Source organism: Oncorhynchus tshawytscha, linkage group LG30 (genome assembly GCF_018296145.1).
Source record: "Oncorhynchus tshawytscha isolate Ot180627B linkage group LG30, Otsh_v2.0, whole genome shotgun sequence".
In the NCBI taxonomy this organism is placed as follows: domain Eukaryota; kingdom Metazoa; phylum Chordata; class Actinopteri; order Salmoniformes; family Salmonidae; genus Oncorhynchus; species Oncorhynchus tshawytscha.
The window spans coordinates 21,816,641-21,839,577 of NC_056458.1; the positions used below are offsets into that span (position 1 = coordinate 21,816,641).

The 22,937-nt window shown below is 43.3% G+C and overlaps 1 protein-coding gene across 6 annotated transcripts in view; it reads right to left on the bottom strand.

The window, feature by feature from the left end:
* The window catches only part of LOC112228585 (vacuole membrane protein 1), a 111,390-nt gene that overhangs the window by 42,184 nt on the left and 46,269 nt on the right, over positions 1-22,937 (bottom strand). For 5 of the 6 annotated variants that reach the window (XM_042309174.1, XM_042309175.1, XM_042309176.1 and 2 more), the window contains exon 6: positions 2,750-2,983. In XM_042309174.1, the coding sequence (XP_042165108.1) occupies positions 2,750-2,983 (234 nt within the window). Of the gene's footprint in view, positions 1-2,749; positions 2,984-21,307; positions 21,449-22,937 lie in introns of those variants that run through there. The other variant, XM_042309177.1, reaches the window with a different exon arrangement.

The window sequence follows — 22,937 nt, forward strand, 5'->3', positions numbered from 1 at the left end:
GTGTGTGTTTGTGTGTGTATTTGTGTGTGTGTTTGTGTGTGGTTGCGTGTGTGTGGTTGCGTGTGTGTGTGTTTGTGTGGGTGTGTGTTTGTGTGTGTGTGTTTGCGTGTGTGTGTTTGCGTGTGTGCCAGACTGCAGCCACCTGCGCCATGTTTTTGAAGTGGACCACTTAGACGCTGCAGCGGTGGAAGGGGTGACACAGAGAGGGGAGGGCGAGAAGGAGGGGGAGGGGAGGGCCAGAGGAGAAGGCCAGAGGGGAGGGCCAGAGGGGAGAGGGAGAGGGGAGGGCCAGAGGGGAGAGGGGAGGGCCAGAGGGGAGGATGAGAGGGGAGGGCCAGAGGGGAGAGGGAGAGGGGAGGGCCAGAGGGGAGAGGGAGAGGGGAGGGCCAGAGGGAGGGCCAGAAGGGAGGGCAAGAGGGAGGGCCAGAGGAGAGAGGGAGAGGGCCAGAGGAGAGAGGGAGGGGAGGGCCAGAGGGGAGAGGGAGAGGGGAGGGCCAGAGGAGAGAGGGGAGGGCCAGAGGAGAGAGGGGAGGGCCAGAGGAGAGGGGAGGGCCAGAGGAGAGAGGTGAGTGCCAGAGGGGAGAGGGGAGGGCCAGAGAGAGAGGGAGAGGGGAGGGCCAGAGGGGAGAGGGAGAGGAGAGGGCCAGAGGGGAGGGCCAGAGGGGAGAGGGAGAGGGCCAGAGGAGAGAGGGGAGAGGGGAGAGGGGAGGGCCAGAGGAGAGAGGGGAGAGGGGAGGGCCAGAGGAGAGAGGGAGAGGGAGAGGGGAGGGCCAGAGGAGAGAGGGAGAGGGTAGGGCCAGAGGGGAGAAGGAGAGGGGAGGGCCAGAGGGGAGAGGGAGAGGGGAGGGCCAGAGGAGAGAGGGGAGGGCTAGAGGAGAGAGGGAGAGGTGAGGGCCAGAGGGCAGAGCGAGGGGGTAATATCATAAGAAGGGCTACTGGTGCCAGAGAAGGGTGGGGTGAATGGTGTAGCTTTTTGGGCTTTAATGCCGTGAGCATCAAGTGGGCACAGCAGGTGTTGCAGCATTATGGGCTGTGCCAACATCTGGGGGGCGAGGCCAGGGGATCGTATGGCATACCCCTAGCTGGCACACACACAGCTCCGCCCTTACCACATAATTACTCTTTGGTATGGGCACGACGTGCCAACTAAAGAAACCTTGAATCTGCTCCACTGAAATCAGAGTCCCTGGTAAAATAGAAAAGGAATGGGAAAATCACACTTATCCTGGTGTAACTAAAACTATGGTGGTAGAATACACCTGACCTACACTCCCTCCCTCCTTCACTCCTTCCCTCCTCTCCCTCCCTCCTCTCCCTCCCTTCCTTCCTCCCTCACTCACTCACTCACTCACTCACTCACTCACTCACTCACTCACTCACTCACTCACTCACTCACTCACTCACTCACTCACTCACTCACTCACTCACTCACTCACTCTGTTCCAGGGAAAGGGCCCCAGCAGCAGCAGTACTAAAGTAGTAGAAGTAGAGGTACTCTGTTCCCCACAGCCAGTAACATGTGCAATGTGAATAAACAAGAGTGAGATAACATCCTCCACTTCTCATTTTCGGTCAGTTTAGAGGAACATAAAAATCCCAAGTTCACCACAGGTCATAGAGTTGAGTTCTCTCTTCTCAGACTTCTCTGTTAACCATCTGTGTTTTTCAGTAGAGACAGTTTCACACTGAGAGGGAAGCTCTGAGAAAAGGGCCTGACACTGCCCGACTGTCTGTAAAAGAGCCGTGAATGCTGAGAATCCAGGAAGAGAAGTGCTGGTCATCATTGGGAAGCTGATACAGGCAGTTACCAGTTAGAGGTGGGCTCCCGAGTGACGCAGCGGTCCAAGGCACTGCATCTCAGTGCTAGTGGTGTCACTACAGACCCTGGTTAGATTCCAGGCTATATCACAACCGTCCGTGATTGGGAGTCCCATAGGGAGATGCACAATTGGCCCAGCGTCGTTAGGGTTTGGCCGGGGTCGGCCGTCATTGTAAGTAAGAATTTGTTCTTAACTGACTTGCCTAAATAAAGGTTCAAATAAATAGAGGTGTGAGGGTTGATAGGCTTTTGACGCAGAGCATGGTGGTGGTAGTACCATGACAACTCTATGTCAAGGCTGAGTCATTGTAGTGGTTACCATAGCCACCAGAGTCAGAATGCAACCAAAGTATCTGGTGAAGGGTTAACGTCTACCTGTGCCAGGGCTGGCTCTAGCTACAGAACTGTGTGTGATAGTGGTGTGACAGTGGTGTGTGTGCGTGACAGCGGTGAAGGATTACAAACTGTCAGTATCATGTCCCCAGTACCTAACCACATGGCTATGTTTGGTTAGAGGTGTGAAACCACCAGCAGTGTTAAGGGGAAATTCACCGTAAAAGGCTGGGGTTTTCCAAACCATCAGTGGGTATTATTGTACTGAATTGTCAATGATATCTCACTTAGCAATCACATGTTTTAGAAATAATCTTGACCTACAGTCAATGTAATTTTACTTCTAACTCTTTGAGGCTTACTGATCATAAAGCATTTGTGCCAGTGAACCTGACATGTACCAATACAGATAGTTAAACCACAGTTGAGGGGCATATGCACTGTGTGTAAAAGACTGTGTAAACTACTTTGTAGGAGACTGTGCATGTCGTCTGTGTGCGTTGACTGTTTGTAGATTGCATGTCTCGACTATGTGTCATGGGCTGTGCAGTTGACTGTGTGTTGACTCTGTACAGACTGTATGTAGAATAGACTCACCCACATGCAGGCCTCTAAGCGGACCTTGGAGACAATGGTCCAGAGGGAGATGCTTCCCTGTACAGCTGCTGCCACCCCCGCCAAGCCCTCCACACCCGCTTGGGCCACAGCCTCTGTCCCCCCCAACAACACCTCTTCCTGGGGGCAGATGATCTGCTCGGGGTAGGGGGGTTCCGGGAAATCCACCGAACCACATTCATATGCTGCCAGGGTCACTGATGCTATGTGTGGACCCTGAGAGAGAGACGGAGAGAGAGAGAGAGACGAGTGGGAGGTCAGTTGTTGGAATTTATGACTCAACGGAAGATTTCAGGGAGAGCCCTGGCAACATTTGCATTAAAAGAGGGAAGAACTCTTATGGAAATAGATCATATATAAAACCATGGTATAAGCCTTTGCTTAAAAGTACTTATATGAATGGTTATGGCAACTCCTCTGTCTTTCTCTGTAAGATTGAAACGTAATTTGCATTGCCTGCCTGTCTCCTTTACCTTCCTGCCATTCCTTCAATATGATTCAGATAGGGGGATTTACTAATGAGTTGTGAGTTATAAGGGATAAGGGGCGAGAGACGACAGAGAAACCTCCTGCATGTTGTGGTAAAACAGGGGGAGGCATGGGACAAAGGGGTTGAGGCCTAGAGCTAAAAGGTGGGTCAAAACTCCCCTACTGAAACATCAAAGAACCCGAAACGAAAGCTGGGGACAAGAAACCGTTACACACACACACACACACACACACACACACACACACACACACACACACACACACACACACACACACACACACACACACTGAGAGCTGCACCTGTGACAAAGTGCGCCAAAAGCAAAGAACTTGGAGACTTCAGAAAACATCGGTAGTGCTTTCCATTCACAGTGCAGTCTGAAAACATCTCCTCCCCATGGCCCCTTGGGTGACACTACACTCATAGAACTAATACTGAAATGACGTGGCAGCAGCAACGAAGCGTCAGTCGGTTGACCCATATGGGGCGGAATATACAGACCTAGTAAGTGTTACTGTAAAAAACATATATCTGAAGTGTGTATCTGTCTAGCGTGTGTATCTGTGAAGTGTGTATCTGTGAAATATGTATCTGTGAAGTGTATGAATCTGTCAAGTGTGTATTTGTGAAATGTGTATCTGAGAAGCGTGAGTATCTGAGAAGCGCGAGTATCTGTGAAGCGCGTGTATCTGTGAAGCGTGTGTATCTGAGAAGCGCGTGTATCTGTGAAGTGTGTATCTGTGAAGTGTGCGAATCTGTTAAGTGTGTATCTGAGAAGCGTGTGTATCTGTGAAGTGTGTATCTGTGAAACGTGTATCTGTTAAGCGTGTGTATCTGAGAAGCGTGTGTATCTGTAAAGCGTGTGTATCTGTAAAGCGTGTGTATCGGAGAAGCGTGTGTATCTGTAAAGTGTGTATCTGAGAAGCGTGTGTATCTGAGAAGCGTGTGTATCTGTGATGCGTGTGTATCTGAGAAGCGTGTGTATCTGTAAAGCGTGTATCTGAGAAGCGTGTGTATCTGTAAAGCGCGTGTATCTGTAAAGTGTGTATCTGTATAGTGTGTATCTGTGAAGCGTGTGTATCTGAGAAGCATGTGTATCTGTAAAGTGTGTATCTGTAAAGTGTGTGTATCTGTAAAGTGTGTATCTGTAAAGCGTGTGTATCTGTAAAGTGTGTATCTGAGAAGCGTGTATATCTGTAAAGTGTGTATCTGTAAAGCGTGTGTATCTGTAAAGTGTGTATCTGAGAAGCGTGTATATCTGTAAAGTGTGTATCTGAGAAGCGTGTGTATCTGTAAAGTGTGTATCTGTGAAGCGTGTGTATCTGTAAAGTGTGTATCTGAGAAGCATGTGTATCTGAGAAGCGTGTGTGTCTGAGAAGCGTGTGTATCTGTAAAGTGTGTAAGTGAAATGTGTGTATCTGTGAAGCGTGTAAGTGAAATGTGTGTATCTGTGAAATGTGTGCATCTGTGAAATGTGTGTATCTGTAAAGTGTGTATCTGTGAAGTGTGTATCTGTAAAGTGTGTAAGTGAAATGTGTGTATCTGTGAAGCGTGTGTATCTGTGAAGTGTGTATCTGTAAAGTGTGTATCTGTAAAGTGTGTATCTGTGAAGCGTGTGTATCTGTAAAGTGTGTATCTGTGAAGCGTGTGTATCTGTAAAGTGTGTATCTGAGAAGCGTGTGTATCTGTAAAGTGTGTATCTGAGAAGCGTGTGTATCTGTAAAGTGTGTATCTGTAAAGTGTGTATCTGAGAAGCGTGTATATCTGTAAAGTGTGAATCTGAGAAGCGTGTGTATCTGTAAAGTTTGTGTACCTGTAAAGTGTGTATCTGAGAAGCATGTGTATCTGTAAAGTTTGTGTATCTGTAAAGTGTGTATCTGTGAAGCGTGTGTATCTGTAAAGTGTGTATCTGTGAAGTGTGTATCTGTGAAATGTGTATCTGTTAAGCATGTGTTTCTGTAAAGTGTGTATCTGTGAAGCGTGTGTATCTGTAAAGTGTGTATCTGTTAAGCATGTGTATCTGTGAAGTGTGTATCTGTAAAGCATGTGTATATCTGTAAAGTGTGTATCTGAGAAGCGTGTGTATCTGTGAAGCGTGTGTATCTGTAAAGTGTGTGTATCTGAAGCGTGTGTATCTGTGAAATGTGTATCTGTTAAGCGTGTGTATCTGTGAAATGTGTATCTGTTAAGCGTGTGTATCTGTGAAATGTGTATCTGTGAAGTGTGTATCTGTAAAGTGTGTATCTGTAAAGTGTGTATCTGTAAAGCGTGTGTATCTGTAAAGCGTGTATCTGAGAAGCGTGTGTATCTGTAAAGCGTGTATCTGAGAAGCGTGTGTATCTGTAAAGTGTGTATCTGTAAAGTGTGTATCTGTGAAATGTGTATCTGTGAAGCGTGTATCTGAGAAGTGTGTATCTGTGAAGCATGTGTATCTGTGAAGTGTGTATCTGAGAAGTGTGTATCTGTGAAATGTGTATCTGAGAAGCGTGTGTATCTGTAAAGTGTGTATCTGTGAAGTGTGTGTATCTGTAAAGTGTGTATCTGAGAAGTGTGTGTATCTGTAAAGTGTGTATCTGAGAAGTGTGTGTATCTGTAAAGTGTGTTTCTGTGAAGCCTGTGTATCTGTAAAGTGTGTATCTGTGAAGCGTGTAAGTGAAATGTGTGTATCTGTGAAGTGTGTGTATCTGTGAAGCGTGTAAGTGAAATGTGTGTATCTGTGAAGAGTGTGTATCTGTGAAATGTGTATATGTTAAGTGTGTGTATCTGTGAAGTGTGTGTGTCTGTGAAATGTGTATCTGTGAAACATGTGTCTGTGAAGTGTGTGTGTGTGTATCTGTGAAACATGTATCTGTGAAGTGTGTGTATCTGTAAAGTGTGTATCTGAGAAGTGTGTGTATCTGTAAAGTGTGTTTCTGTGAAGCCTGTGTATCTGTAAAGTGTGTATCTGTGAAATGTGTATCTGTTAAGCGTGTGTATCTGTGAAGCGTGTGTATCTGTAAAGTGTGTATCTGTGAAGCGTGTGTATCTGTAAAGTGTGTATCTGTGAAGTGTGTATCTGTGAAGCGTGTGTATCTGTAAAGTGTGTATCTGTAAAGTGTGTATGTGTGTATCTGTAAAGTGTGTATCTGTGAAAGAATATGTATCTGTAAAGTGTGTATCTGTGAAATGTGTATCTGTGAAGCGTGTGTATCTGTGAAGCGTGTGTATCTGTAAAGTGTGTATCTGTGAAGTGTGTATCTGTGAAGTGTGTATCTGTAAAGCGTGTATCTGAAATGTGTGTATCTGTGAAGCGTGTGTATCTGTGAAGTGTGTGTATCTGTGAAGCGTGTAAGTGAAATGTGTGGATCTGTGAAATGTGTGTATCTGTGAAGAGTGTGTATCTGTGAAATGTGTGTATCTGTGAAATGTGTATCTGTAAAGCGTGTATCTGTGAAGCGTGTGTATCTGTAAAGTGTGTATCTGTGAAGCGTGTGTATCTGTAAAGTGTGTATCTGTGAAATGTGTATCTGTGAAGCGTGTATCTGTAAAGTGTGTATCTGTAAAGTGTGTATCTGAGAAGCGTGTGTATCTGTAAAGTGTGTTTCTATGAAATGTGTATCTGTTAAGCGTGTGTATCTGAGAAGTGTGTGTATCTGGAAAGTGTGTATCTGTGAAGCATATGTATCTGTAAAGTGTGTATCTGTGAAATGTGTATCTGTAAAGTGTGTATTTGTGAAGCGTGTGTATCTGTAAAGTGTGTATCTGTGAAGTGTGTATCTGTGAAGTGTTTGTATCTGTGAAGTGTGTGTATCTGTAAAGTGTGTATCTGAGAAGTGTGTGTATCTGTAAAGTGTGTATCTGTGAAGAATATGTATCTGTAAAGTGTGTATCTGTGAAATGTGTATCTGTGAAGTGTTTGTATCTGTGAAGTGTGTGTATCTGTAAAGTGTGTATCTGTGAAGTGTGTATCTGTGAAGTGTGTATCTGTAAAGCGTGTAAGTGAAATGTGTGTATCTGTGAAGCGTGTAAGTGAAATGTGTGTATCTGTGAAGCGTGTAAGTGTAATGTGTGTATCTGTAAAGCGTGTAAGTGAAATGTGTGTATCTGTGAAGAGTGTAAGTGTAATGTGTGTATCTGTGAAGAGTGTGTATCTGTGAAATGTGTGTATCTGTGAAATGTGTATATGTTAAGCGTGTGTATCTGTAAAGTGTGTATCTGAGAAGCGTGTGTATCTGAGAAGCGTGTGTATCTGTAAAGTGTGTATCTGTTAAGCGTGTGTGTCTGTGAAGCGTGTAAGTGAAATGTGTGTATCTGTGAAGTGTGTGTATCTGTGAAGCGTGTAAGTGAAATGTGTGTATCTGTGAAGAGTGTGTATCTGTTAAATGTGTATATGTTAAGTGTGTGTATCTGTGAAGTGTGTGTGTCTGTGAAATGTGTATCTGTGAAACATGTGTCTGTGAAGTGTGTGTGTGTGTATCTGTGAAACATGTATCTGTGAAGTGTGTGTGTGTGTATCTGTGAAAGTAGCAGTCCGTCAGAGAGACAGAGTTGACTGGTTACTGATAGGCAGGTGCATGAGCCCAGCGTGCCTCTGCTCTGAGGATTGTCTTTGACAATCTGAGTAGTGTCTTTGACATTGTGTCCTCCTGTTGACATTCTTGTTTGTTGTTTATTTACTCTTTTAAATATGCTTCCAGTCAGAGAATGGAGGGAGAGGAGGGGAGAGGAGGGTGGATAAGAGTAGTGTGTCTCTTTGATGTGTGGTGGCACTGGTGAAAGTTTGGTTGAACAGACTAACAGAGCTAATGCTCCCTCGACAAGATCAGACAAGATGGCTCGCAATATCACCACTGCCAAAAAAAAAAGAGACTCCTAGACCACACAAACACATACCGTAGAAGATTACACACACACACTTTGAGACCCATGAACGAAAGCACACACTTTTTACACAAGAAACAGACATGTCCAAAAATAATACTGAGAAACTAGCAAATGTGAAAACAGGGTATTTCATAAAGTACCCATAAAACTGACCTTCGCGATCAGTGTCCTTTCCATGGGACGGTTGAGCTAACGTAGGCTAATGTGATTAGCATGAGGTTGTAAGTAACAAGAAAATTTCCCAGGACACAGACATATCTGGTATTGACCGAAAGATTAACAAGAATTTAAGCTAACTACACTGTCCAATTTACAGTAGCTATTACAGTGAAAGCTTACCATGCTATTGTTTGAGGAGAGTGCACAATGTTGAACAGAGAAAGTTATTAACAAGCAAATTAGGCATATTTGGGCAGTCTTTTTAGACATTTTTGTACAGAAATACAATGGTTCATTGGACCAGTCTAAAACTTTGCACATACACTGCTGCCATCTAGTGGCAAAAATGTATATTGCACCTGGGCTGGAATCATATATTATGGCCTTTCTCTTGCATTTCAAAGATAATGGTGCAAAAAAAATAATACAAAGAAAAACAACCGTTCTTTTTTACCAGATCTATTGTGTTATATTCTCCTACATTCCTTTCATATTTCCACAAACCTCAAAGTGTTTCCTTTCAAATGGTACCAAGAACATGCATATCCTTGTTTCAGGCCCTGAGCTACAGGCAGTTAGATTTGAGTATATCATTTCAGGCGAAAATTGAAAAAAAGGTGTGGATCCTTAAGAGGTTCACATTTATAAACATGGGTAGTCCTGAAGAGTGTGCCAGTGTGCGTGCATATCTGTGTTTGTGAGGACATACAGTGCCTTCGGAAAGTATTCAGACTCCTTGACTTTTTCCACATTTTGTTACGGTACAGCCTTATTCTAAAATTGATTAAATAGTTTTTCCCCCTCCTCATCAATCTACACACAATAAATACCCCATAATGACAAAGCAAAAACGGTTTTATTTTTTATTCAGTACTTTGTTGAAGCACCTTCGGCAGCGATTACAGCATTTAGTCTTCTTTAGGTATGATGCTGCACCTGTATTTGGGGAGCTTCTCCCATTCATCTCCGCAGATCCTGTCAAGCTCTGTCAGGTTGGATGGGGAGCGTTGCTGCACAGCTATTTTCAGGTCTCTCCAGAATGTTCGATCGGGTTCAAGTCCGGGCCACTCATAGACATTCAGAGACTTCTCCCAAAGTCACTCCTTCGTCATCTTGGCTGTGTGCTTAGGGTCTCTGTCCTGTTAGAAGGTGATCTCTCTGTACTTTGTTCCATTCATCTTTCCCTCAATCCTGACTAGTCTCCCAGTCCCTGCCGCTGAAAAATATCCCCACAGCATGATGCTGCCACCACCATGCTTCACCATAGGGATGGTGCCAGGCTTCCTCCAGACGTGACGCTTGGCACTCTTTTCTCTGCATACATCAGTGATGTCGCTCTTGCTGTGGGTGATTCTCTGATCCACCTCTACGCAGACGACACCATTCTGTATACTTCTGGCCCTTCTTTGGACATTGTGTTAACTAACCTCCAGACGAGTTTCAATGCCATTACAACTCTCCTTCCGTGGCCTCCAACTGCTCTTAAATGCAAGTAAAACTAAATGCATGCTCTTCAACCGATAGCTGCCCACACCTGCCCGCCCTTCCAGCATCACTACTCTGGACGGTTCTGAATTATAATATGTGGACAACTACAAATACCTAGGTGTCTGGTTAGACTGTCAATTCTCCTTCCAGACTCACATTAATCTCCAATCCAAAATTAAATCTAGAATCGGCATCCTATTTCACAACAAAGCATCCTTCACTAATGCTGCCGCCAAACATACCCTCGTAAAACTGACTATCCTACCGATCCTTGACTTTGGCGATGTCATTTACAAAATAGCCTCCACACTCTACTCAGCAAATTGGATGCAGTCTATCACAGTGCCATCCATTTTGTCGCCAAAGCCCCATATACTACCCACCACTGCGACCTGTATGCTCTCGTTGGCTGGTCCTCGCTTCATATTCGTCGCCAAACCCACTGGCTCAAGGTCATCTATAAGTCTTTGCTAGGTAAAGCCCCGCCTTATCTCAGCTGGTCACCATAGCAGCGCCCACCTGTAGCACGTGCTCCAGCAGGTATATTTCACTGGTCACCCCCAAAGCCAATTCCTCATTGGCCACCTTTCCTTCCAGTTCTCTGCTGCCAATGACTGGAACGAACTGCAAAAATCACTGAAGCTGGAGACTCATATCTCCCTCACTAATTTTAAGCACCAGCTGTCAGAGCAGCTCACAGATCACTACACCTGTACATAGCCCATTTGTAAATAGCCCATCCAACTACCTCATCCCCATAATGTTATTTATTTATTTATTTTTGCTCCTTTGCACCCCAGTATCTCTTTTTTTTGTGGGAATTTTACCTCCTTTTTCTCCCCAATTTTGTGGTATCCAATTGTTAGTAGTTACTATCTTGTCTCATCGCTACAACTCCCGTACGGGCTCGGGAGAGACGAAGGTTGAAAGTCATGCGTCCTCCGATTCACAACCCAACTAAGCCGCACTGCTTCTTAACACAGCGCGCATCCAACCCGGAAGCCAGCCGCACCAATGTGTCGGAGGAAACACCGTGCACCTGGCAACCTTGGTTAGTGCACACTGTGCCCGGCCCGCCACAGGAGTTGCTGGTGCGCGATGTGACATGGATATCCCTACCGGCCAAGCCCTCCCTAACCCGGACGACGCTATGCCAATTGTGCATTGCCCCACGGACCTCCCAGTCGCGGACGGTTACGACAGAGCCTGGGCACAAACCTAGAGTCTCTGGTGGCACAGCTGGTGCTGCAGTACAGCGCCCTTAACCACTGCACCACCTGGGAGGCCCCGCACCCCAGTATCTCAACTTGCATACTCATCTTCTGCACATCGATCACTCCAGTGTTTAATTGCTATATTGTAATTATTTCGCCACTATGGCCTATTTATTGCCTTACCTCCCTTATCTTACCTCATTTGCACACACTGCAAATGGTTAAATAAAGGTGAAAAAATAAAATATAAAAACATTAATTCAGGCCAAAGAGTTCAATCTTGGTTTCATCAGACCAGAGAATCTTGTTTCTCATGGTCTGAGAGTATATACAGTGGGGCAAAAAAGTATTTAGTCAGCCACCAATTGTGCAAGTTCTCCCACTTAAAAAGATGAGAGAGGCCTGTAATTTTCATCATAGGTACACTTCAACTATGACAGACAAAATGAGAAAAAAAAATCCAGAAAATCACATTGTAGGATTTTTTATGAATTTATTTGCAAATTATGGTGGAAAATAAGTATTTGGTCACCTACAAACAAGCAAGATTTCTGGCTCTCACAGACCTGTAACTTCTTCTTTAAGAGGCTCCTCTGTCCTCCACTCGTTACCTGTATTAATGGCACCTGTTTGAACTTGGAACAGGAAGGTTCAAGGAAGGTTAATGCATTTTTTGTCATCAAAGTTTGGCATTCTCTGGATTTAATTTTTTTTAAACTTCTACTTTATTTAACTAGGCAAGTCAGTTAAGAACAAATTCTTATTTTCAATGACGGCCTAGGAACAGTGGGTTAACTGCCTGTTCAGGGGCAAAACGACAGATTTGTAGCTTGTCAGCTCGGGGGTTTGAACTTGCAATCTTGCGGTTACTAGTCTAACGCTCTAACCACTAGGCTACCCTGCCGCCCCTTTGTGGTGCTTTCGAAACAATTGTGAACACGAAAAAAAACAAAGGTCGAATCATGATGATGTCATTGATCTTCTGTCACACCCTGATCTGTTTCAGCTGTCCTTGTACTTGTCTCCACCCCCTCCAGGTGTCACCCATCTTCCTCATTATCCCCTGGGAATTTATACCTGTGTTTCTGTCTGTCTGTGCCAGTTCGTCTTGTTTGCCAAGTCAACCAGTATTTTTCTCTCAGCTCCTGTTTTTTCCCAGTCTCTCTTTTTCTCACCCTCCTGGTTTTGACCCTTGCCTGTCCTGACTCTGAGCCCACCTGCCTGACCACTCTGCCTGTCCTGACTCTGAGCCCGCCTGCCTGACCACTCTGCCTGCCCCTGACCTCGAGCCTGCCTGCCGTCCTGTACCGTTTTGGACTCTGGCCCTGGCTATGAACTCTTGTCTGTCCCCGACCTACCTTTTATCGATCCCTTGGATTATAATAAATACCAGAGCTCAAACCATCTGCCTCCTGTGTCTGCATCTGGGTCTCGTCTTGTGTCGTTATATCTTCAGGTCGTAGCTCTGGAAAGAGGCCGGATTTACAATTCCAAGTTGGATGCCCGTTCAAAACATATTTTCCCAGTCGGAGCTCGTTTATTCCCGACTTCTCAGTTAACTTGACTTCAGTGAGTTCAAGACTTTGCAGTTCCCAGTTAACAGGTATTTTGAGCGAGACACAATTCATGCTTCATTGACGGCATGGCCAATGTTGAATGTTTATCATTTTAAACTTGGAAAAGAGCCCCTTAATCCTAGATTTGTGACCACACAGCCACTGTCACTGACTCCTTCCAAATCCCTCATTGTTGAGTTTGCGAATTCCAACTTGTTGTGTAATGTTTATGTCCTATGGCCGATGAGCACTGATAGGTTTTATCTACAATTCATCTTCATTATTTCTCTTCATATGATAAGGGTTGAAAAGGATTTGCCAGTAGAATGTCGACTTAATTCATGATGATGACTGCTAGCTAAGATTTTGAATGTATGATGTTGACATGATCAGTCCAATCAAAACTACTCTACATATAACGTGATATGACATAATTTGATCTGTGGCCAATGATCTTGAGCCTTCTTGGATAGGCACCTCTAATGTAACTCTATGGCAGCACCCAAGTGGCTAGAATTTTCATAGTCTACCCTTAGACTTGGAGGTGAAGTAGTGTCCCCATGAGTGACAGAACAATGAGCCAATCACGGCGCAACACTCCGCATTTTCTGCTGGCTTGCCCCACCACCACACAAAGCACTGAACTAGACTGAAACACCTGCATTTTGGAGCTGCCTTACTCAAGAAAACAAAAAAGAGACCATGTTTGTATGCAGCTTTATTAACTCAGTTATAAATATATATTTTTTTACATTGTTTGCAAACTGATTAACCCCCATGTAACGTGTATTAATGCCAAAATAACATGCAAAACAGGCAAGCCTGTTTTTTTTGTGTGAATTTTACTGAGGAGTGGATTTAGCCTGGCCACTCTACCAATAAAGGCCAGATTGGTGGAGTGCTGCAGAGATGGTTGTCCTTCTGGAAGGTTCTCCCATCTCCACAGAGGAACTCTAGAGCTCTGTCAGAGTGACCTGGTTCTTGGTCACCTCCTTGACCAAGGCCCTTCTCCCTCGACTGTTCAGTTTGGCCGGGTGGCCAGCTCTAGGAAGAGTCTGGTGGTTCCAAACTTCTTCCATTTAAGAATGATGGAGGCCACTGTGTTCTTTGGGACCTTCAATGCTGCAGACATTTTTTTGGTACCCTTCCCCAGATCTGTGCCTAGACACAATCCTGTCTCGGGGCTCTACGGACAATTCCTTCGACCTCATGCACTGTCAACTGTGGGACCTTATATACATTTAGTCAGGTGTGTGCCTTTCCAAATTATGTCCAATCAATTGAATTTACCAAAGGTGGACTCCAATCAAGTTGTAGAAACATCTCAAGGATGATCAATGGAAACAGGATGCGCGTGGGCTCAATTTCAAGTCTCATAGCAAAGGTGTTTCTGTTTTTTATCTTTAATACATTTGCAAAAAAATCTGAAACCTGTTTTTGCTTTTTCATTATGGGCTGTTGAAGGCAGATTGCTGAATATTTTCATTTATTTAATCCATCTTAGAATAAGGTTGTAACGTAACAAAATGTATAAAAAGTCAAGGGGTCTTAATACTTTCCAAAGGCACTATGTAGGAGTGGTGCGGTTTGTGACACATGTTCTACTCTACTCACAGTCAAAGGGCAGTCGGTTATTATGCAATATTACGCCAAAACAGTCTCGCGCTCTCTCCCAAGTGACGCATCGGTCTAAGGCACTGCATCTCAGTGCTAGAGGCGTCACTAGACACCCTGGTTCAATTCCAGGATGTATCACAAATAAGAATTTGTTCTTAACTGACCTGCCTAGTTAAATAAAGGTTAAATAAAAAATGAATCTATTTCAATTTAAGGGGCTTTATAGGCATAGGAAACATATGTTTACATTGCCAAAGCAAGTAAAATAGATAAACTAATGTGAAATAAACAAGAAATGTACAGTAAACATTACTCACAAAAATCCAAAGGAATAAAGACATTTCAAACATTATATTATGTCTATATACAGTGTTGTAATGATGTGCAACGGGGAATATAAATAAACATAAATATAGGTTGTATTTAATGGTGTTTGTTCTTCACTGGTTGCCCTTTTCTTGTGGCAACAGGAAACACATCTTGCAGCTGTGGTGGTACACTGTGGTATTCCACCCAAAAGATATGGGAGTTTATCAAAAATGGATTTGTTTTCAAATTCTTTGTGGGTCTGTGTATTCTGAGGGAAATATGAGTCTCTAATATGGTCATACATTTGGCAGGTGGTTAGGAAGTGCAGCTCAATTTCCACCTAATTTTGTTGGCAGTGTGCACATAGCCTGTCTTCTCTTGAGAGCCAGGTCTGCCTTCGGTGGCCTTTCTCAATAGCAAGGCTATGCTCACTGAGTCTGTACATAGCCAAAGATTTCCTTAATTTTGGGTCAGTCACAGTGGTCTGTGTACTCTCTGTTTAGGGCCAAATAGCATTCTAGTTTGTTTTTTTGTTAATTCTTTCCAATGTGTCAAGTAATTATCTTTTTGTTTTCTCATGATTTGGTTGGGTCTAATTGTGTTGCTGTCCTTGGGCTCTGTGCGGTCTGTTTGTGTTTGTGAACAGAGGCCCAGGATCAGCTTGCTTAGGGGACTCTTCTCCAGTTAATTTCTCTGTAGGTGATGGCTATTTTATGGAAGGTTTGGGAATCTCTTACTTTTAGGTGGTTGTAGAATTTAACAGCTCTTTTCTGAATTTTGATAAGGATATTTTTGCAGAATTCTGTATGCAGTCTCAATTTGGTGTTTGTCCCATTTTGTGAATTCCCGGTTGGTGAGCGGACCCAACTGGACCTTTTTTGGAACACCATTATTTTTGTTTTACTGAGATTTACTGTCATGCCCAGGTCTGACAGAATCTGTGCAGAAGGTCTAGGTGCTGCTGTAGGCACTCCTTGGTTGGTGACAGAAGCACCAGATCATCAGCAAACAGTAGACTTCAGATTGTAGTCGGGTGAGGCCGGGTGCTGCAGACTGTTCTAGTGCCCTTTCCAATTCGTTGATATATATATATGATGAAGAGGGTGGGGCTTAAGCTGCATCCTGTCTCAGCCCCTGGGCCTGTAGAGAGAAATGTGTGTTTTCTGCCAATTTTAACCGCACACTTGTTGTTTGTGTACATGGATTTTATAATTTCATATGTTTTTCCTCCCAACACCACTTTCCATCAATTTGTAAAGCAGACCCTCATGCCAAATTGAGTCGAAAGCTTTTTTTTAAATAAACAAAGCATGAGAAGACTTTGTCTTTGTTTTGGTCTCCTCCCTTTCTGAGTACATCAGGGTGGGGCCAGGAACCAGGACAGCCAGGATAGAGCAGTAAATCAACAGCCTGTAAGGAGAGAGTGTGTGTGAAATGTTCTCACTGAGGTCTTCTCTGGGGCAGGTGCACTTCCTTGCAAGACTCAATACTAGATCACTTATCTAAGATGTTGACTGAGTGGGAACACTTCTGACGTGGCTTTATTATTTTCCTCAAGAACATGGATTCACAATCATCTCTGAAAATATGACTCACAAATCAACACAATTTCCCTGAAAGAGGGGGAAAGAACACATTTCCTGACCCCAAAACATAACACAGGAAACTCCCATGCCTGACCTAGTCTAAGGTTAGCCTACTCCTCACATCCTCTAGTTAGACTCCATGCCTCTTTGCAGGAGCTGGTTAAAACACACTGCCCTGACACACAGACTCCCACTACAACAGAGTGGACTGCCTGTCTCTGTGTCTGGCCAACACTTAATTTCTCTGGCTCTCAGGTGTGTTTACTAAACAAACAAACAAACACACGGATGCACACGCACGTGCACGCGCACACACGGCAGAGAGTGGCAGGAGAGACTTGCATGTACTGTATGCATGCCTGTTCCCGTCTCCCACACACACAGAGCGCTGTGTCACTGCTTCTCATATCACACACACCTACACACACACAAACAAATACACACCGCCAAGTCTTCTCATGTCCTGCTGAGTCACGGCTAATCCGGAGCCCAACCCTAAACAGGCAGCTAGCAGCCTCTATAGCTTCTCCACATCAGTTAGGTAAGAGAGGATACTGGAAGCGTGAACAGGACACAAACACAAAGAAAGAGGCTTAGGACTAAAGGGAGATGTACAGTTAGGATTTGAGCTGGCAGTGACATAATACTTCATGACTAGGGGGTAAATCTGTCACTCTACTCATGACTCTTCCAATGGAATGAAGCCTATGAAGTCTGAAATGAATTTACATGAAGAAACACACATACAACCCAACAGAAAATATAGCTACAAGCAGCCATGGAGGTGTTCAATCTATGGTCCCACAGTGCCACCATCAGGACAAATTGTACACATAGCCTTAGGACTAGCTCAAACAATATGGCTGCTATAAGCAAATGAGATTGCGTTAATTGTTTTTCTTGTTTAACAGTGACCCCATGCGGCCAAACAGAACCATACTCTACAGATTAGCTAGCCTCACCTCCCGGAGCATGTGTTCCAAATTCCATGACGCGGAGTCAAACAGAACAAGATGTATAAATATGTGCCCATTATAGGGCCACCGTGTGGTCAATCCTAATGCGCTTGAAGATGTACACTGCCGGTCAAACGTTTTTGAACACCTACTCATTCAAGGGTTTCTCTTTATTTTGACTATTTTCTACATTGTAGAATAATAGTGAAGACCTCAAAAATATTAAATAACCAGTGGTGGAAAAAGTACTCATTTGTTATACTTGAGTAAAAGTAAAGATATCTTAATAGAAAATGACTCAAGTAAAAGTGAAAGTCATCTAGCAAAATACTACTTGAGTAAAGTCTAAAAGTATTTGGTTTTAAATGTACTTAAGTATCAAAAGCAAATGGAACTTCTAAAATGTACTTAAGTATCAAAAGTAAAAGTATAAAACATTTCAAATTCCGTATATTAACCCCCGTTGGGTTCTTTTCACATTAATTAATCCTGTGTTCCCAGTCCAAAATGACCGCCCCATTATAGCTGATTATAAATCCATAATAATACATATATTATCACCTAATATTGTGTTAGATCTTTTTATCAACTTAAGTTCATGTGAACATTACAAGTTTTGAACTTCTATTTGCCATTTATGGCCTGTAGGCCTCGTTGACCTGAGCTCATATAACTATTTATGGCCTGTAGGCCTCATTGACCTGAGCTCATATAACTATTTATGGCCTGTAGGCCTCATTGACCTGAGCTCATACAACTATTTATGGCCTGTAGGCCTCATTGATCTGAGCTCATATAACTATTTATGGCCTGTAGGCCTCATTGACCTGAGCTCATACAACTATTTATGGCCTGTAGGCCTCATTGATCTGAGCTCATATAACTATTTATGGCCTGTAGGCCTCATTGACCTGAGCTCATACAACTATTTATGGCCTGTAGGCCTCATTGACCTGAGCTCATACAACTATTTATGGCCTGTAGGCCTCATTGACCTGAGCTCATACAACTATTTATGGCCTGTAGGCCTCATTGACCTGAGCTCATACAACTATTTATGGCCTGTAGGCCTCATTGACCTGAGCTCATACAACTCGTTTTTGAGTAAAAAAAGCCTAATGTATGGATTATTTTGACTATAACAAATACTCAGATTAAACATATCATGCTATGTATCACAGACTACTTTGTGTCAAAGTTTAACAAGGACTGTTTCCTCCTCAATAGTGTCATGATCAAATATATGATCAAGAGCCTCACATACAGTATATCGTTTGGTCATTGTGCTGCCACAGAGTGAATTGTGAGCAAGGCCTCAAAAAAGCTTTATATACCAGAGCTGCGAGAAAAGTTCTATATATTATTGAAACAATGTTGCAATTGTTTGTGAGAATGACAACAGGTGTGGTTCCCATGGGGGAAAGATTCTATTGGGGAAAGGTTCCCATTGGGGTTTACATGGAAGTCAAGAAGGGGAGTGAGGTGTGTGTGTGTGTGTGTGTGTGTGTTCATTCAAACACACATGCATGTGGGGGTCTGAGAGAGGAAGTGTGTCCATCTGATGAATGGGCATGTGCCTGAACTCAATTTTATACACTAATTGTAGTCTCACCCATTCATTTCTAATGACCGGTCATTTGTTACCGGGAACACCACAAGTTAAATAATACACCCAAAAGGTCATGAAAATCATGTAAATGTATTTTATGTGTTCAGATGCCCTGTGTGGACAGTCATGGAGCCTTATGACGATCAGATTCAATTAACTACATTTTTCAAAAAGAAAACTTGTAAACCGGTCCAATTAGACCGGAACACAGCAGGAGGGTTAAGCAAACTGTACGGCACAATTATTATTTTATTTTTTTAATTGACGGATAGCCAGGGGCACATTCCAGCACTCAGACATAATTTACAAATGAAGCATTTGTGTTTAGTGAGTCCACCAGATCAGTGGCAATAGGAATGACCAGGGATGTTCTCTTGATAAGTGTGTGAATTGGACCATTTTCCTGTCAAAATGTAACGAGTACTTTTGGGTGTCAGGGAAAATGTATGGAGTAAAAAGTACATAATATTCTTTAGGAATGTAGTGAAGTAAAAGTTGGCAAAAATATAAATAGTAAAGTAAAGTACAGATACCCCCAAAAACTCCTTAAGTAGTACTTTAAAGTATTTTCACTTAAGTACTTCACACCCCTGGAAATAACACATCTGGAACGATGTAGTAACCAAAAAGTGTTAAACAAATCTAAATATATTTTATATTTGAGATTCTTCAATTAGCCTCCCTTTGCCTTGATGACAGCTTTGCACACTCTTAGCATTCTCTCAACCAGCTTAACCCAGAATGCTTTTCCAACAGTCTTGAGTTCCCACATATGCTGAGCACTTGTTGGCTGCTTTTCCTTCACTCTGCTGTCCGACTCATCCAAAACCATCTCAATTTGGTTGAGATCAGGGGATTGTGGATGCCAGGTCATCTGATGCAGCACTCAATCACTCTAATTATTGGTAAAATAGCCCTTACACAGCCTGGAGGTGGGTTGGGTCATTGTCCTGTTGAAAAACAAATGACAGTCACACTAAGCACAAACCAGTTGGGATGGCAATCGCTGCAGAATGCTGTGGTAGTCATGCTGGTTAAAAGCGCCTTGAATTCTAAATAAATCACACGTGTCAGCAGCAAAGCACCCCCACATCATAACACCTCCTCCGCCATGCTTTACAGTGGGAAATATACATGCGGAGATTATCCGTTCACCCACACCGCATCTCAAAAAGACATGGCGGTTGGGACCAAAAATCTCCAATTTGGACTCATCAGACCGAAGGACAGATTTCTACCGGTCTAATGTCCATTGCTCCGGTCTCTTGGCCCAAGCAAGTCTCTTCTTCTTATTGGTGTCCATTAGTAGTAGTTTCTTTGCAGAAATTTGACCATGAAGGCCTGATTCACACAGTCGTCTCTGAACAGTTGATGTTGAGATGTGTCTGTTACTTGAACTCTGTGAAGCATTTATTTGGGCTACAATTTCTGAGGCTGGTAACTCTAATGACCTTATCCTGCGCAGCAGAGGTAACTCTGGGTCTTCCATTTCTGTGGCGGTCCTCATGAGATCCAGTTTCATCATAGCGTTCAGTGGTTTTTGCGACTGCACTTGAAGAAACTTTAAGTTCTTGAAATGTTCCGTATTGACTGACCATGTCTTAAAGTAATGATGGACTGCCGTTTCTCTTTGCTTATTTGAGCTGTTCTTGCCATAATATGGACTTGGTCGTTTAGCAAATAGGGATATCTTCTGTATACCCCCCTACCTTGGCTCAAACACATTAAGGAAAGAAATTCCACATATGAACTTTTAAGAAGGCAACCCTATTAATTGAAATGCATTCCAAGTGACTACCTCATGAAGCTGGTTGAGAGAATGCCATGAGTGCGCAAAGCTGTCATCAAGGCAAAGGGTGGCTATTTGAATCATCTCAAATATATATATATATATTTTTTTAAATTGGTTACTACATGGTTCCATATGTGTTATTTCATAGTTGTGATGTCTTCAACATTATTCTACAATGTAGAAAATAGTCAAAAAAAGAACAACTCTGGAATGAGTAGGTGTTCTAAAACTTTTGACCTCTACTGGATAAAGAGCCAGTGTGTTCCTCTACTGGATAAAGAGCCAGTGTGTTCCTCTACTGGATAAAGAGCCAGTGTGTTCCTCTACTGGATAAAGAGCCAGTGTGTTCCTCTACTGGATAAAGAGCCAGTGTGTTCCTCTACTGGATAAAGAGCCAGTGTGTTCCTCTACTGGATAAAGAGCCAGTGTGTTCCTCTACTGGATAAAGAGCCAGTGTGTTCCTCTATTGGATAAGCATGGAACACATATCCACCGCCATAGATTTGTCACTCGTGTCTTCTTGAATACTCCACCATATTCCACTATGTTCTATAGCTGCCAAGGGCTGCCTGTGGCAAATGACAGGGCACCTTATGACAGGAAACAATATTCACTCACCCATTCTGCCAGCTAACAACCAGACTTTTAACCCTGACATCTTACATGCTGATGATATTATTTAGATGGCAGAAACTGAACAAGACCTGCAGAACATGTTATTATGTGCAGTCAATTGGTGTAAAAGATGGAGACTCATGATCAACCAGACAAAAACACAGATAATGCATTTTAGAAAACAAGCTACTAAGAGAAGTGTTTTTCAGTTTTGTTTTGGTGAAGACATTCTTGAGTTTACTAGCGTTCATAAATATTAGGGTCTTTTTGTTGATGAACATATTACCTTTCTATATGCAACATCTGCCCTGGCCGACTCAGCAAGTAGAGCTCTTGGGGGAGTTCTAGGGAAAAAACACTCCAAGATACTGGTTATGCTACATACTCCAAACTGTATCAGACATGATTGTGTCCTGTTCTGGACGACTCAGCAGGAGTGTGGGGTGCTAAAAGGTATCTCAAAAACGTACATGTCCATAACAGAGCAGTACTTTACTTTTTAGGTGCCCACAAGTTTGCACCTATACTTGCAATAACTGGGGACATGGGGTGGAAACCCTGTGAGGTGAGATGGAAGGTGTGCACGGTGAGACTATAGAATAGGTTGTTGGATATGCCAACTGCCAGAATAGCTAGTAATGTTTTTCAATGGGATCTATCCATAGAGGTATCATGGGCAACTGAAATGTCTGACCTTTTTCAACAGTCTGACTGTGAACATTTGTATGAAGAAAAAAAATTAAGGGAGACAAAAATATAGTAGCATGCCGTGGTTCTGGGGCGGCCTGGGCCTTCAGTGAAGTCCTACACAGTCCCACCCAAATTAATCCACCTCTTATTTCCCTCATTATGATGCCATGGCTCTAGACACTATACATTTAGACAGAAACGCAGTATAACCAGGCGTTGCGTCACCTTGAAATTGACATTTTTATTCAGAGAATTGCAGGGGAAGAGTACAATACCTTTTCATTGTGCAGCTTCGTTGCCCTGCGCGTTTGTTCGTTGAGCTGTAGATCCACTCGGGTGTCCCCAAAAGTTTTCAAAAGCACCATTGCTTGTAAGTGCCCAGCCGTACTTTGGTGTCTCGTTGCTGCCTTGGTTAGACAACTCAGGTTTGCAAAGCCAGTGTGGCTCCAAACACCAAATCGATCACTTGCAAATAATAGGCATTCCCAGCAGTACAGTTTGTAGTGCTTCTCGGAGCCTGTGAGTCATTCATAGTTGAAAGTGGCGAACTAACCCCTTTCCCGCCTGTGACAGGCTTTGTAGCGTCGGCGTCTACCTCTCCTGACAATGTCTAACTTTTCTTGAAAAGTTTGTCTTGAGAATGGCGTTATAATTATATCCTCGACCAAATCGATATCTTCTCCTTCCGCCATTGTGGGTTGAAAAAACAGCTTAGTAGTACGCAAATTAATTTGTTGATCAATTTCAGTTTCCTAGTTCTGAGACCTGCCCATATAAGACCTGCCTCTCAATATTGGTAATCCAATCAAAAGACGTGCACGCACTACGCCTGCTAGCTGGCTCCTGTGTAACACTGGAGCCAGCCAACAGGCGTACAATAGCCAACTCTAAAGCTGTTTGGTTGACACTAAATTTTAATTTCCATTCACTTTAAGCTACAAGCGCCCGCACTGTTGATTCTGAAGGCCCGAGGGCAGATTTTAGACCCCTGGCAACACATGATGGCTGAATATGATTGGATAAAATATCTAACATAAAGACCAGCCCTCCAAATCTCAACCTGGGGCTGGAAGCAGTGCAACCAAGAGGAAAGCTATGAAATGAAGAGTGTAACTCTTACTCTGGGGAATCATTTAATACATATTTGTGGGAAAAATATATTTAAAAAAAAATGTATATTCTGATGATGTTTAGGCCAGCAGAGAAGGCCTTGCTCGCCCTGACGG